Source organism: Mesoplodon densirostris, chromosome 2, assembly GCF_025265405.1.
Source record: "Mesoplodon densirostris isolate mMesDen1 chromosome 2, mMesDen1 primary haplotype, whole genome shotgun sequence".
In the NCBI taxonomy this organism is placed as follows: Eukaryota; Metazoa; Chordata; class Mammalia; order Artiodactyla; family Ziphiidae; genus Mesoplodon; species Mesoplodon densirostris.
In genome coordinates this window covers 162,297,377-162,311,707 of record NC_082662.1, presented here as the reverse complement: position 1 = coordinate 162,311,707, position 14,331 = coordinate 162,297,377, and the positions used below count along the sequence as shown (strand labels likewise).

Genomic DNA, 14,331 nt, shown 5'->3' with positions numbered 1-14,331 from the left:
GCTCCCCCATAAGGAGCCGCAGTTTTCCCTTCCGGCCCCACCGCAGCGAACCCAAAGCACGAATCCAAGAGACTGAAGACCAATCGAGCCGATCCCAATGGAGGAATCTGGCGGGGAGCGAAATTCTTCAAGAGGCGGAAAAGATGCGGAAGACTTCTCATTCCAACCAATCAGATGAGAGGCACTCTTGGCACACCCCTTTCCGCTAACCAATCAGCACCTAGCTCGATGGGCCCGGCCCACTGACACAGGAAAACGTCTTTTAAATTTTATTAGTATAGCTTTTCCCCCACCGTCATTCTAGGCCTTCCCACAAACTGTGGTCAAAAAAGGAAAACTGGATGTAACAATTCCAAAGCTGGCCAGTCCTGCAGTGAGAAGCGAAACCACAGACCTCTTCATCAAAACAATGATCCTGGGAAGGACAGGGAAAGGGAAAGGGAAGGGTTCCGGAGAGAAAACTACAGCTCCCAAGGGCCCTTGCACGGACACGGCGCGCCCTGGGCTAGAGGGCGGGCCATCGTACGAGGAAGGCTGAGGGTCACGAGGCTCCTCTTGGACTTCCTGAAGTGGGCGGGACTTGAGATGGGCGGGGCGGTGGCCACCCCCGCCTCTCTCGCTTTGTGCCCTCCTCCCTCTGGCTCAGACGCCTGAGACGTCGGAGGGGGCGTGGCCCGCGCAGAGGCTAGTTGGGGGTGCGAGCGCCGCTGGACGTGGGTGACGCGTCTTCTTCCAGCTCAGCGGTGTATGAGGTGTCGCGGCCCCGCCGGTGATTGGTTGTTGAGAGGCTAGTACGCAGCGGCCGTTGGTCGCCGGCAGCACGGAGCGAGAACCGGGGAGGGTGGGGGGGATATGGGGCAGCGGCGGCGGCGGCGGCTGGAGGAGGCGGGCGCGGACGAGCCGGCGGCCGCGGCAGCAACGGCGATTCCCGGAAGCCTCCTGTGAAGCGCACCCGTCGGCGCCGCTGTGGGCCCCTGGGAGAGAGCGGCCAGCGCGCGCGCCGCTCAGGAGCCGCTCCTCCAGAGCCGCAGCCCTTCGGACTCTCGGTCTCATCCTCGCTCTCCTGCTCCGGCTCCTCCATCTTGGCCTCGGCAGTAGCAGCTGCCGAGAGGATGTGCCGCCTTCTGGCAGGGGGAAGAAGGAGGAAAAGATGAAGAAGTACCGGCGGGCCTTGGCCCTTGTCTCCTTCCTCTCTCTGTGTTCCCTGGTCTGGTGAGTAGCCGCGACCACACGGGAGTTTTCCATGAAGGGAGAGAGGGGCAGGGAGCGGCCCAGGTCACACCCCCAAATCATCCCGGCTTTTAGAGTGCGGGTCTCCAAGGCTCCTATGAAACGACAAACCGATTACTCCGTGACTCCTCGGCGGGCTGGCCTGGCAGCCCTCTCTGCGGAGGTTTTCGTGCCGCGTTTTGGAATTTACAGAGACTTAAGTGGGAGAGGGAGGCGCCTGGGTGCCTTTGTACCCGGTTACCCTGGCCCTTGGTGATGGTGGGTTGTGTGTGGGAAGTGTTCAGATAGAGGCTGGGTAAGTTGCTCGGGTTTAGTAGCAGCCACTTGTTTTCATGGTATGGAAAGGGCATAAGGTATGTCGGATGTGATGTGTTCCCGACAGGCGATTTTAAAAACGTGACTTGTCGTGAAGGTGACTAATGTACGAACACTGGTTCTCCTGGACCTTTCTCTCCTAGTCTTTGGCCTCGGGTACACTTGGGGTTGCTGTTCTTGGAGACTTTTGGGAGGCGTTATGAAGCACTTTTTCAAGGGGTAGATGATAAGAAGCTGTTTAGCAGACAGTGTCTTAGGGTATAGTGCGTACAGGGGTTTCTGGTAGTGTGGCTTGGATAATGTCCCGTAGTAATGGAAGGATAAGTCCTACATTTTGAAGGCGGGAAGAGTGCTTTGTCTATAAGTTTGTGGAGTTTCTGTTAGTCCCTGGCACATTTGGGGTTTTTTGAAGGAGAAGAGAAAGCTTGTCAGTCAAAGGATCGCTACCACTGTACTTGGAAAATCCATTCTGCCCTCCGAGGGAGTTTCTTCGGAGATGTGTAACATTTGCTGACTGTAAAGATGCTTCTTCAGTCAAAGTTATTTGCCGTTATATTAGAATCTAGATAAACTAAGTTTCTTGTTTAGCTTGTTTCTGCAAAACACCAACAATTTTTTTCATTTATGTGGGTGCCTAATGGATTCCAAAGACACTGAAGTTGTAGAGTTGTTGCTCACAGAAAATATTATGTAAATAAGAAGAAAAGAAAACACTTGCCTGGCTGAAGAATTTTGATTGGCAGGTTGATAGACGTTTTAGAGAACAAGAAATTTGGCCTCTTGACGTTCATTCCGAACCCTTTAATGAGACCAGTGTTATCTCACCTACTTTTTAGTATCATGTTGGTTACCAAGAAGTGCATGTAGGAGATGAGTCCACTCACCTCATTTTAAATTTAAATTTGTACCTGAGATACGGAAACCTTGTGTTCATATCCGCTTCTTTCTGGGGGCTGTTTAGTTGTTTGTAGGTTATATATGTTTTTTCTTTCCTGTTTCTACTTGATCTTGCCCATCTTTAGGCCATGTTATTCTTCATCACTTTCTGAAATGGTTGAGAGAGCAAAGAGGTTACACTTTTCATTCAGGTTTAAAACACACCAGGATCTCTGATTTTTTTTTTTAGTTGAAATATACTTGACGTATAACATTGTGTAAATTTCAGGTGTACAACATGTTGATTTGATGCATTTACATAATGTAATATGGTTACCATTGTAGCAATAGTTAGCATCTCTATCACATCATATAATCATTTCTTTTTGTGGTGGGAATAATTAAGATCTGGTCTCTTAGCAAGTTGATAATTATAATACAATAGTGTTGTTCTGTACCCACTATACTGTGATCTCCAGGACTAACTTATCTACCAGTTGCAAGTTTCTACCCTTAAACATGATTTTTAAAAAATTAATTGGCTGGTGGCAGTGAAATCAAGCATTACAGTGTGGTTTTTAAAATCATTTGCAGATTTAAATTAACCAAGCTTCTATTACTTTGTTTAATTTCGGGCTGTCTTTTGCTTAAGCTGACCTCAATATGGTTTCTCAACTTTATTCATTGGAAGTAGTGAGGAGATCATTACCTGTTAGGGGAAAAAAAAATCAGTTAGCCTAGTACTGAAAATAATAGTCATTAGGTTCTGTAAAGTTTATTGACTTTCACAGTGAAAAATGGATGTTGAGGGATTAAGTAAATAGTGCAAAGTTTAAGAAACTTTTGTTTAAGAAACAGTTGGGTTTGTTTTGAGGTTTGTTTTTGCTGCCAAATTTTAAGATATTTTAATTGTTCTTTACTGAGGCCGTGGAAAGGCATTATAGGATATTAAGGCTTGAGAATTTTTTGGAAGGGTGATGATGACATCAGGGAAGAGAAGTGGTGTGTGGTGTGATTGGCAAAGGGTATGTTGTGTCTTTTGAGGCTGTTCTTCCTTGGGAAATTGGAATAATGAAATTATGTCACTGACTCAGCTGGAGATCTAACTCTTGCTACAAGATGGTCTGTTAGGTCATTTCTCAACATCTCCATTCTGCCTTAGCCTAATGCCCGTGTAGGGTTTGACAAGTTTTGCAAAGAGTCATTTTTGTTTCTGTCATTTATAAAGTGTTCCAAGATTTTGTGATCCATTTCTTTTTTAAGCCATACCATTTTGTAGATTTATGAGTGCTATGTGTTTATACTACAATACTCTATAGTTTGTAAGTTTCTAAACTCCTCATCCTACCAATATTACTGAATTTTTCAGTCACTTTATACTGTCACATATTTATAGTCTTGCTTATGTCTCCCCTCTCCTTTTGTCTTTCCAGCCTGGAGTCCTAACCTTAGATTACTTTCACAAAAGGCTCATCCTATCCTTCTTATTATTCATTCTGGTTTCTATTTTTTCCTTTTGCATACTTCATGTGATTCTTTATCAAATAGTAGAGTATTTTAGGCATAAATGTACTCTAGCTGTGGCAAGAATAATTATAGTAGCTATTATTTATTGTCAACTACCTCTTACAAACCTGTGGTGTGTACTTTGCACATTTTAGCACCTTTAATCTTCACAATAACCCTATTAGTATTATTGATAATTTACTTTTACATTTTATAATTAAGAAGTAGAGAAGTTAAATAACTTGACTAAGGTAAAGCAGCTATTAAGTTTTGGAGCTTGGATTTGAACCTAGGCCGCCTGATTCATGGGATCCTGACTGCTGTAATCCTTTGACTGTAGGTCAGGAAACCTATATTGTAGATAGGGCTCCATCACTTACTAGATCTGCATCCTTGGACATGTTTTGTAATTTCTTTGAACCTTAGTCCTTATATCCTAAAAGTGGGAAAACTAATTCATTCACACCCCACAGGGTTGTTAGGAGGATAACATGAGATAACATATATGGTAGATCTTTGTAAAATAGTAAGGGTACATTATCTATATGTTTCATCATAAAGTCATTCAACAAAAGTTTTTCTCATGTTCATTAAGTACCAGATGTTGTTATGGACATTGAAAATGTGGAAATAGGGTGACCAACTTATCCTGGTTTTAGCAGTGAAAGTCCTAAGTCCCAGGAATCCCCTATGTTAGTTTCCTATTGCTGCTGTAACAAGTTACCAAAAATTTAGTGACTTAAAACAACACACATTTATTATCTTACAGTTTTGGGGGTCAGAAGTCCAAAATAAGTCTTAACTGGGCTAAAGTCAAGGTGTCAGCAGGCCTGGTTCCTTCTTGAGACTCTAAGGGAAGAGTCTGCTTCTTGACTTTTTCAGCTTCTAGGGGCTGCTTATATTCTGTGGCTCCTTCCTCAGATTATTCCAACCTCTTGCTTCAGTCTTCACATCTACTAATGACAGATCCTCCTGCCTCCTTTTACAAGGACTCTTGTGATTACATTGGGCCCACCCAGACAATCCAGGATTATCTCCCCATCTCAAATTCCTTAATTTAATCACTTCTGCAAAGACCTTTTTACCATGTAAGGCAACATATTCAGGAATTAGGACTCAGACATCTCTGGAGGGGCCATTATGCAGCCTAGCATACCCGCCTTGGTCCTGGCAAACTAGGAAGATTGATGACCACCTTAAAGAGGGAAAAAAAAAAGACTTGGTCAGTGCCTTAAGTGGTGGATATTCAAATTTTTTTGTATTCCCCCCATCAGAAAAGCATTGTGCATGCACCTTTAATATGTAATTAATTGTTTATAAGATTTATATATGTGTAAATATGGTATTAGTATATTAGTATACTAATAGCATATTGGTATACATAAATTACACAAATTAGATGATTAAGAAAGATGAGAAAGAAAATAAACAGTCTAATACTTTAAGTTAACAGACCTTTTTGTTCTTATTTAAAAAGTAGTAGTTTGGTGAGAGGTGTGTGATTGACTGACTAGATTATTTTACATCAGAATGTGGATGAATAATAGCTTGTGCTTAGCACTGCTCTTTTCTTGTTGGCTTGTGCTTGCATTATTATTATCTTTGCAGGAATTTTTTCAAAGCTACTTCTCCATGTTGTGAGAGTCAGTTTAGTTAAAACTAAATAATATAATCCCTAAATTGGCTTCATTGAGCACACATAAATTGCAGTGCCTCACAATGTGCTGGAAGTAAAGCCCACTGTTTGTGGAACTTCTGTACTTTCCTCAGGTTTCTGACTATGTAGTCTCTGCTGTTATGGCCAGCTGACCTTCAGATCAAGTGTGAATCCGTCTATTAATCTTGATAAAGCTAAATTAATTAAAAAATAGCCTTTATTTTTTAGAGCAGTTTTAGGTTCATGGCAGAATTGAGCGGAAGGTACAGAGATTACCTTTAGTACTTGCTCTCTGCGCCCACACGTGCACGGCTTCCTCCATTATCAGCATCCCCCAGCAGAGTGGTTTAATTTATTTTTTAAGACTAAAAAAATCTATTTTTTTCTTCCTGAACCCGAAAGGATCATCTTGGAGAAGCTCATATATAGAGCTAATGAGAAGAGCCTGACATTCAAACAATTCTCATACATTTGACAAATAGGTACCAAAAATAGTTTAAAAGGTCTTTAGAAACTCGGAGGGAAGACTTTGTATTCTAGATAACGGTCTATCACTAGCTGTGTGTCCTCCAACAGATTATTTCTAGGAGCCTCAGTTCTCATCCATAAAATGCTTTGCAGAATGGCTAGTTCGAGTTGGGAGAATTTTGTTTCAGGCAGAGGAAAGATTCCTGTTGGTGGAGGGAGATGGGAAGGGAGGTTAGAGCCAGGTTTTGAAGGGACTTGATTATTGTGCAGGTGAACTCTGATTTTAACCTGACTGAGAGGATGAGCCAGTGAACTAGTTTAAATAGGAGAAACCGGAGAGTGAGGTCAGATTGATCTTTTAGTTAGATCACTAGGGGGATAGAGTGGATTGGAAAGGACAGACTTTAGAGACAGGGAGCCCTAAAGTGGCAGTCACACTAGGAGAGAGTTGATAGATATCCACAATATCTTGTGGATAGATATCCACAAACATTTTATTAGGTAGAAACATTTATATGTTTAAAATACTTTAGTAAGAAACTAAATACTCTGTTGGAAACGTACATGTTGCAGATTGTACTTTAGTGCCAGGTGTATGTTACCTGTTTTGTTTTCAAGATCATATTTTAAAGTAGATTCAAAAAATAAAATTGTACCTGTCTCAAGGGAATGGAAATTGCTTTTGAGTATTTGTAGTATAGGAATGTCAATCCTTTGCGATAGACTAGTTTCATAAATGCTGAGTTTTTTGAAAGAAAATTTGGTTTTATTTTAGGACTTTGTTTTTGTAATGAATCATTAGTTAAAATTATTTTATATTTTCCATAAAAGTAACACCTAGCTTTGGTAGAAAATGTTTTGTAGCATTAACATGGCTCATAAGTACTAAGCTTGTTTTATATATTTTTATATATATATATATATATATATATATATATATTTTTTTTTTTTTTTGCGGTACGCGGGCCTCTCACTGTTGTGGCCTCTCCCGTCCGGACGCGCAGACTCAGCGGCCATGGGTCACGGGCCTAGCTGCTCCGCGGCATGTGGGATCTTCCCGGACCGGCGCACAAACCCGTGTCCCCTGCATCGGCAGGCGGACTCTCAACCACTGCGCCACCAGGGAAGCCCTATATTTCTTGTTATGGAGTATTTGAACTCGATAACAGGAGAAAATGTGTAAAGTGCTTAAAACAGTGCTCTGCTCACAGTAAGCCCTATTTTGTAAGTTCTTATTATTCATTCATCCTGGATACTTTGGCAGAAGTAGGATCCTAGGCTGAGGTATCAGAGTTCAGAAGTAGGAATCCATACATCTGTTCAAAATATCAATATTACTGTGTTGCCAACAATGTATTTGGTGTGGTGGGGGTGGCTGAAGAAGCAGGAGACTTGAGCTCTGCCCTCAGGAGTATACAAGCTGCTTGTCAAAATATAGGTAGGTACTGGTGTAGTGGAAAGGGCATGAAACTAAGTTAGAGCTTGGCTGTAATCCTTCATTTCCAGTATTAACAGTGAACATTTATTGGGCACTTATTTCTTTTTTTAAATTTTTTGTACAGCAGGTTCTTTTTTTTTTTCTTTTTTTTTCCTTTTTGCGGTACACGGGCCTCTCACTGCTGTGGCCTCTCCCGTTGCGGAGCACAGGCTCCGGACGCGCAGGCCCAGAGGCCATGGCCCACGGGCCCAGCCGCTCCGCGGCACATGGGATCCTCCCAGATCGGGGCACGAACCCGTATCCCCTGCATCGGCAGGCGGACTCTCAACCACTGCGCCACCAGGGAGGCCCTGTACAGCAGGTTCTTATTAGTCATCCATTTTATATACATCAGTATATACATGTCAATCCCAATCGCCCAATTCATCCCACCACCACCACCACCACCCGTGGCCACTTTCCCCCTTGGTGTCCATACGTTTGTTCTCTACATCTGTGTCTCTATTTCTGCCCTGCAAACTGGTTCATCTGTACCATTTTTCTAGGTTCCACATATATGTGTTAATATACGATATTTGTTTTTCTCTTTCTGACTTACTTCGCTCTGTATGACAGTCTCCAGATCCATCCACGTCTCTACAAATGAGCCAATTTCGTTTCTCTTTATGGCTAAGTAATATCCTGTTGTATATATGTACCACATCTTCTTTATCCATTCGTCTGTCCATGGGCATTTAGGTTGCTTCCGTGACCTGGCTGTTGTAAATTGTGCTGCAGTGAACATTGGGGTGCATCTGTCTTTTTGAATTATGGTTTTCTCTGGGTATATGCCCAGTAGTGGGATTGCTGGGTCGTATGGTAATTCTATTTTTAGTTTTTTAAGGAACCTCCATACCGTTCTCCATAGTGGCTGTATCAGTTTACATTCCCACTAGCAGTGCAAGAGAGTTCCCTTTTCTCCACACCCTCTCCAGCATTTGTTTGTAGATTTTCTGATGATGCCCATTCTAACTGGTGTGAGGTGATACCTCATTGGAGTTTTGATTTGCATTTCTCTAATAATTAGTGATGTTGAGCAGCTTCTCTGGGCACTTAATTCTGTTCTAAGTGCTTTATATACACTAACTCATTTTGTCCTAATTAAACTCTTTTGAGATAGACACACCATTTTAAAGAGATTAAGAAGGGTACAAAGAAATTAACCAACTTGCCTAAATGCTCAGTAAGCAGTGAGCTGGAATTTAAGTAGCCTGAGTCTGAGCCTGTGCTCTTAACCACTACTCTCTGCTGCCTGTAGGCTGGGAGGTGGCCTTAGGCAAGTTTCTCTACCTTTTCTTTGTTTGTCCATTTTCTTATCTAAAAAATGGGGCTGACTGGATTGGCTCTACAAGGAATGAATAATAGAATTATTCATGAAGCTTTTAAAAAAAATACATCCTACAGCACTTACCTTGGAGATTTGGTTAAGTTTGGGATACTCTTTTGTGCATTCCAGTCATTACTGCTAAATTAAATGAATTCTGAGATTTTTCTTTTGCACTTTTAACATTCTAAGGTATCTGATTTGAACATTAGTGAACAATACAAAGAGCTGAATTGTTTAGTAGTTTCTTAAAAACGGGAAAAAACTGGACTGGAGTTGTCAAGGAAGACTTGGTTTTAAGAGAAATGACATGTGTGGTTCATATACCTTACTTCTGTGGAATACAGGTGCTTCATGAACTGAAATAAGATACACTGGTGCTGTTAATATGAATAGTGGCCTTTCCCTAGTTTGTGTGTGTGTGTCTGCTTGCCTGCCTGCAGTGGGCAGATAGTACTTAATTGTAAGGAGAAATGAGAAAGGTTATGAGTAAAAGAGACGATGTACTTGATATGGGTGGAAGTGATAGTAAGCAGACAAGCCTGAGTAGAAAATAAAAGCTAAAGTCATCCCTTGGTATCCGTGGAGGATTGGTTCCAGGACCCAACCTTGGATGCTCAAGTCTGTTATGTAAAATGGCGTAGTACACTCAGCCCTCCCTCTACCCAGATGTGGAACCCGTGGATGCGGAGGACTGAGTGTATTCTGGAAATTGTGATGGGTTTTGCAAGCTAAACCAAGGAGTAAGGCAGTAAAGATCCAGCAAGAGAAGTGGTGTTTGGAGAGTGTTATTTTGACATCATTGTGTTACAGGAGAAAGGCTGGAGGGATGAATACTAAATGAAAAGTAATTGGAATAGTTGAAGTTTTTCATAACAAGGACTTAACTTGGCGGCAGTAGAAATGAAGAGGGTTCATTGAGCAGAGATTTTGAGGAAGTAAATGATCTGGTTTGGTGATAGGTTGGCAAGTTGGCAATGCAGTACAGTAGAAACAGCATTGGGCTATGATTCAGAAGAACTGGGTTTTAGTTTGCCTCTAACCAGCTCTTGGTCTTCAACACCACCTTTCTGTTGTCTATCTCAATGTCAAGAGATGTTTACTGAGGCTTTTCTATGTGCTGCCTTCTGTGCAAGATTCTGGTGGACAAAACAGAAAAAGTGGCTGCTTTCTTGGAGCCTACTGTGGTTGAGAGAATAAATTCTAGGGTCTAAAATGATGAATCTGTGAAGTAAAGTTCAAAGAGAGAAGAGGAGTTAATTTTTTGTCTTTTAACTTGGGAAACTAGAGGAATTGGAGGTGTTAAAAAAGAACTGGAAGAGTTGCAAAGAGTTTTAAAGGAGAAGGAGATGTTAGTTGAGGCGAGTAGAATATCCTAGTGGAAACGTTATATAGGCACTTAAATGCAGACTTCAGTGAAAATGAAATTGGGCTGGAGCTGTCCTCATAGAGGGGATCATTTTTGAAACAGAACCTTTGAACATGGAGTTTCTGCAGGTACTTAGAACAAGCAAAGGTGACAAGCAAAGTAAAGCTCTGAGAGCGGAAACTAGGGAAGGTGGAAAGAGTATTAAGGAGGTCATTTGAATGGTCAGCAATATAAAAGTCTCAGATAGCCTGAAAAGCTTGAAAGTTGAGAAAAGGGTCTTGTTTTCAAAAGAGAGAGGTGATTGGTAAGTTTTTGTGAGTGTTGATAAGTTTTTGTGAGTGGAAATAGAAGGTATTTGGAGAGTGGTAAGTGTGAGCTCGTACACATTTGTTTCGCAACCAGAAGGGATACAGGAAGCTGGAGTAGCCTCACACTTGTATGTTTCAAACCACTCAACCCATTTCGATTTGAGGAGGGATACTGAGGGCCTACTGCAAGGGACTTGAGCATCTGTGGATTTTGCTATCTGCAGGGGGTCCTGGAACCAAGATACCTAGGGACAACTGTTTACACTACTCTGGAATTTGATAAATGAAAGAAGATAAGGATAGTAGCTGATAACAACTGCTAACATTTGAGTGCATATTCTATGCCAGGCTAAGCATTGCACATGCATTATTTCATTTTCCCATTTTACAGTGGAGACATACAGGTTTTGTAATTTGTTCAAGAGAATACACCTGGGATTAACACTTGGGTCTTTTGACTCTGAAGTCCATGCCCTAGCCACTACACTACAAAGCTTTATATTTATCTCTTGTGGCTGCTTTCTAAATCAAGAGGTAAATATTGCCCCTCCCTTCTAATAGTTCTTATATTTTTATGGTCTGCTGTAACTAGCCACGACTAACATCATCAGTTCTTAAGGGAATGGATGAGTGTTATTTTCTCACCTTTCTTTTCATTTATCTGTTGATCAGAGAGTATTAAATAAGAAATGTAGCACTAGAGAAAGATCGTAGGCTTTGGAGAGGTAGGTCTAGATTTGTAGTCACAAATTGAGTGACATTGGGCCAGTTAACTTCTGAGCTTTAGTTTATTTGTAAAAGTTAGATTAATATTTTAATCTAAACTGCCTGGCACACTAAAAAAGAAGACTGTTTTCTTCTAGAGACATCAGATATTTAGGATTGGATCGATCATACTCTGTTTATGCCACCTTCTGTATGGGTCCCCCTTTTTCCTCCATTTTACACCATTACTCTTTTTATCTTCTATCTTCATCTTCACTATCTCCTCCATGTTAGGCATTTACCCTAGAGTATATTTGATGTGTTTTTCCAGTCGACCTTCATGTATTTACTTCATATATTTGTGTTTTCTTCCAAAATAATGTTTTGTTTATATGTTTTAAAATTTACATACAGGGTATAATGCTATTAATCTCATTCTTTTTCCTACTTTTTTCCACTGAACACTTTTAGAAGCTTGTTTTAGTTACTAGAATTATGATTAAGTGAATTCTACGTAGTTAATGATGTGGCAGACGCCTCAGGAAGGCCTGATCTCATTTATTCATTCATTCAATGGGTATTTATTGAGCCCTTTGTGTGCAGGCTGCTTCTAATGAGAGACTTTATGCCAACAAATGCATTTGGGAGTATTTGTTCCAGTTGCTTGTCTTCTGCGCTCCCAGTACTATAGACGAATTAGGGTGGTTTTGTAGTAAATCTTAATTATCTGACAAGGTGAAACACTTGTCTTTGCTTTTTTTGTTAGTATAGTTATTCTTAGACCGGTTTTTCCATATCATATTTAGAACATTAGGATCCGTCAGGTTTTTTTGTTTGTTTGTTTTTGTCTTTAGGATTTTCTTTTAATTTTTATTTTATATTGGAGTATAGTAGATTTACAATGTTGTGTTAGTTTCAGGTGTACAGCAAAGTGATTCAGTTATACATATACATATATCTATTCTTTTTCAGATTCTTTTCCCATATGGGTTATTACAGAGTGTTGAGTAGAGTTTCCTGTCCCATACAGTAAGGATCCTTCAGGTTTTTTTGTTGTCCTTTTTTTTTGGCTGTGTCGGTCTTAGTTGCAGCACGCAGGATCTTTCGCTGCAGCATGCGGGCTTAGTTGCCCCGTGGCATGTAGGATCTTAGTTGCCCAACCAGGGATTGAACCCGCATCTCCTGCATTGGAAGGCAGATTCTCAACCACTGGACCACCAGGGAAGTCCCCCTTCAGGTATTTTGATAGGAGTTATATTTAAGTGATGAATTACTTTGGGGAGAATTGCTGTCTTTACTCTGCTGTCAGTAGCATTCCATCCATGAACATATTAGATCTTCATTTAGTTGTCTCTTCATTTTATGGTCATTATTAGAGTTAACACTTTTTCTCTATAAGTCGTTGTGTAATTTTTAAGGTTAATTTCTATAAATTATTTTATAATTTTTGTTATTGCTAATAGTTTATTTTCTATTTTGTTATTGCTGGGAAGGAAAATACTGACTTTTTTGCTTATATTTTTAAATTGAAATAATTTACATACAGTGAAGTGCACATATGTTATCAACTGTATAGTTGGATCAGTTTTGACAAATGCATACATCTGTGTAACTCACACCCCATCAAGATACGGAACATTTCCATCACTCCAGACTGTTTTTTCATGTCCCATTCTACAGAATTCCCTGAAGCAACCGGTGATTTGATTTCTGTCACCGTGGATAGTTTTGCTAATTCTGGAACTTTATTTAAATGGAATTATACAGTATTTATTCTGGTGTCTGGCTTCTTTCACTCAGTGTAATGCTTCCAAGATTTATCTATCTTGTTTCATTCATTAGTAATTCATTCCTTTTTATTGTGAGAAGTAGTACATTGTATGAATATACTATAGTTTGTTTACATTCTCCTGTTGAACGTCTGGGCTGCTTCCAGTTTTTGGCTATTAGGAGTAAAAGCTACAGGGAACATTTTTGTACACATAGTTTTCATTTCTCTTAAGAAATACCTAGGGCCTCCCTGGTGGCGCAGTGGTTGGGAGTCCGCCTGCCGATGCAGGGGATACGGGTTCGTGCCCCGGTCTGGGAGGATCCCATATGCCGCGGAGCGGCTGGGCCCGTGAGCCATGGCCGCTGGGCCTGCGCATCCGGAGCCTGTGCTCCGCAACGGGAGAGGCCACAACAGTGAGAGGCCCACATACCGCAAAAAGAAAAAAAAAAAAAAAAAGAAATACCTAAAAGTGGAATTGCAAGCGCCAAAACAGATGGATATCGTATGCTTCTGGATATAATACCCTGAGAAAGACACAACATCACTTATGAAGGCTTCCAGCCAGGAATACATAACCTGAATCTGGTCATGAAACATCAGACAAACCTCAAAAAAGGACCATATTATTTCAAAATAAAAGGATTATATGCTTCAAAATGTCAGTGCCACATAAGGTAAAGGCCAAGAACTATTCCAGGTTAAAGGAGGCTGAAGGCACATGAAAAATGCAGGATATGATCTTACACTGGATTCTGTACTTGAGGTGGGGAGAGGGGGAATGCTGTAAGGACACTACTGGGGACATAGATTATTGTGGCATGGTTGTGTAAGAGAAGATCCTTATTCTGAAGAAATACATACAGAAGATATTTAGAGATAAATTACATGGAGTGGGGAGAGAGGGAGGGCTATGTGCTTGCCAGGAGCAAATGGCAAGTGATGGAACCAATGGGTCAAAATGTTAACAATAGGTTGATATGGGCAAAGGGTTTGTGGATGTTCTTTGTGCTGTGTTGGCATTTCTTCTGAAAGTTTGAAATTATTTCCAAATAAAAAGTGGGAAAAAAGAGTGGGATTTCCTTTTTCTCTGTGTATGGTGTTGATTAATCCACTCAAATTTCTTTAATTATCATCAATTAATTCCAATTTTTGTATACTTTGTGCCAATTTTGTTATTTTTCTAGGACCATCCATTTCTTCTGAGTTTTCAAACATATTAGTATATATAGCTGGTAATATTTTATAATTTTAAAAAATCTGTTTTGTTTGTGGTTATTTCATGCTTTTAGAATGTATTTTGTTAATTCACGTCACCAACTCTCCTT

General features: G+C 40.7%; 1 protein-coding gene across 2 annotated transcripts in view; it reads left to right on the top strand.

Moving 5' to 3' along the window:
- The first annotated feature begins 1,062 nt into the window (after positions 1–1,062).
- SUCO (SUN domain containing ossification factor) overlaps positions 1,063–14,331 on the top strand; it is a 74,927-nt gene continuing 61,658 nt past the window's right edge. For both annotated transcript variants that reach the window (XM_060091249.1, XM_060091250.1), the window contains exon 1: positions 1,063–1,212. In XM_060091249.1, the coding sequence (XP_059947232.1) occupies positions 1,151–1,212 (62 nt within the window). In that variant the 5' untranslated portion in view covers positions 1,063–1,150. The remainder of the gene's footprint in view (positions 1,213–14,331) is intronic.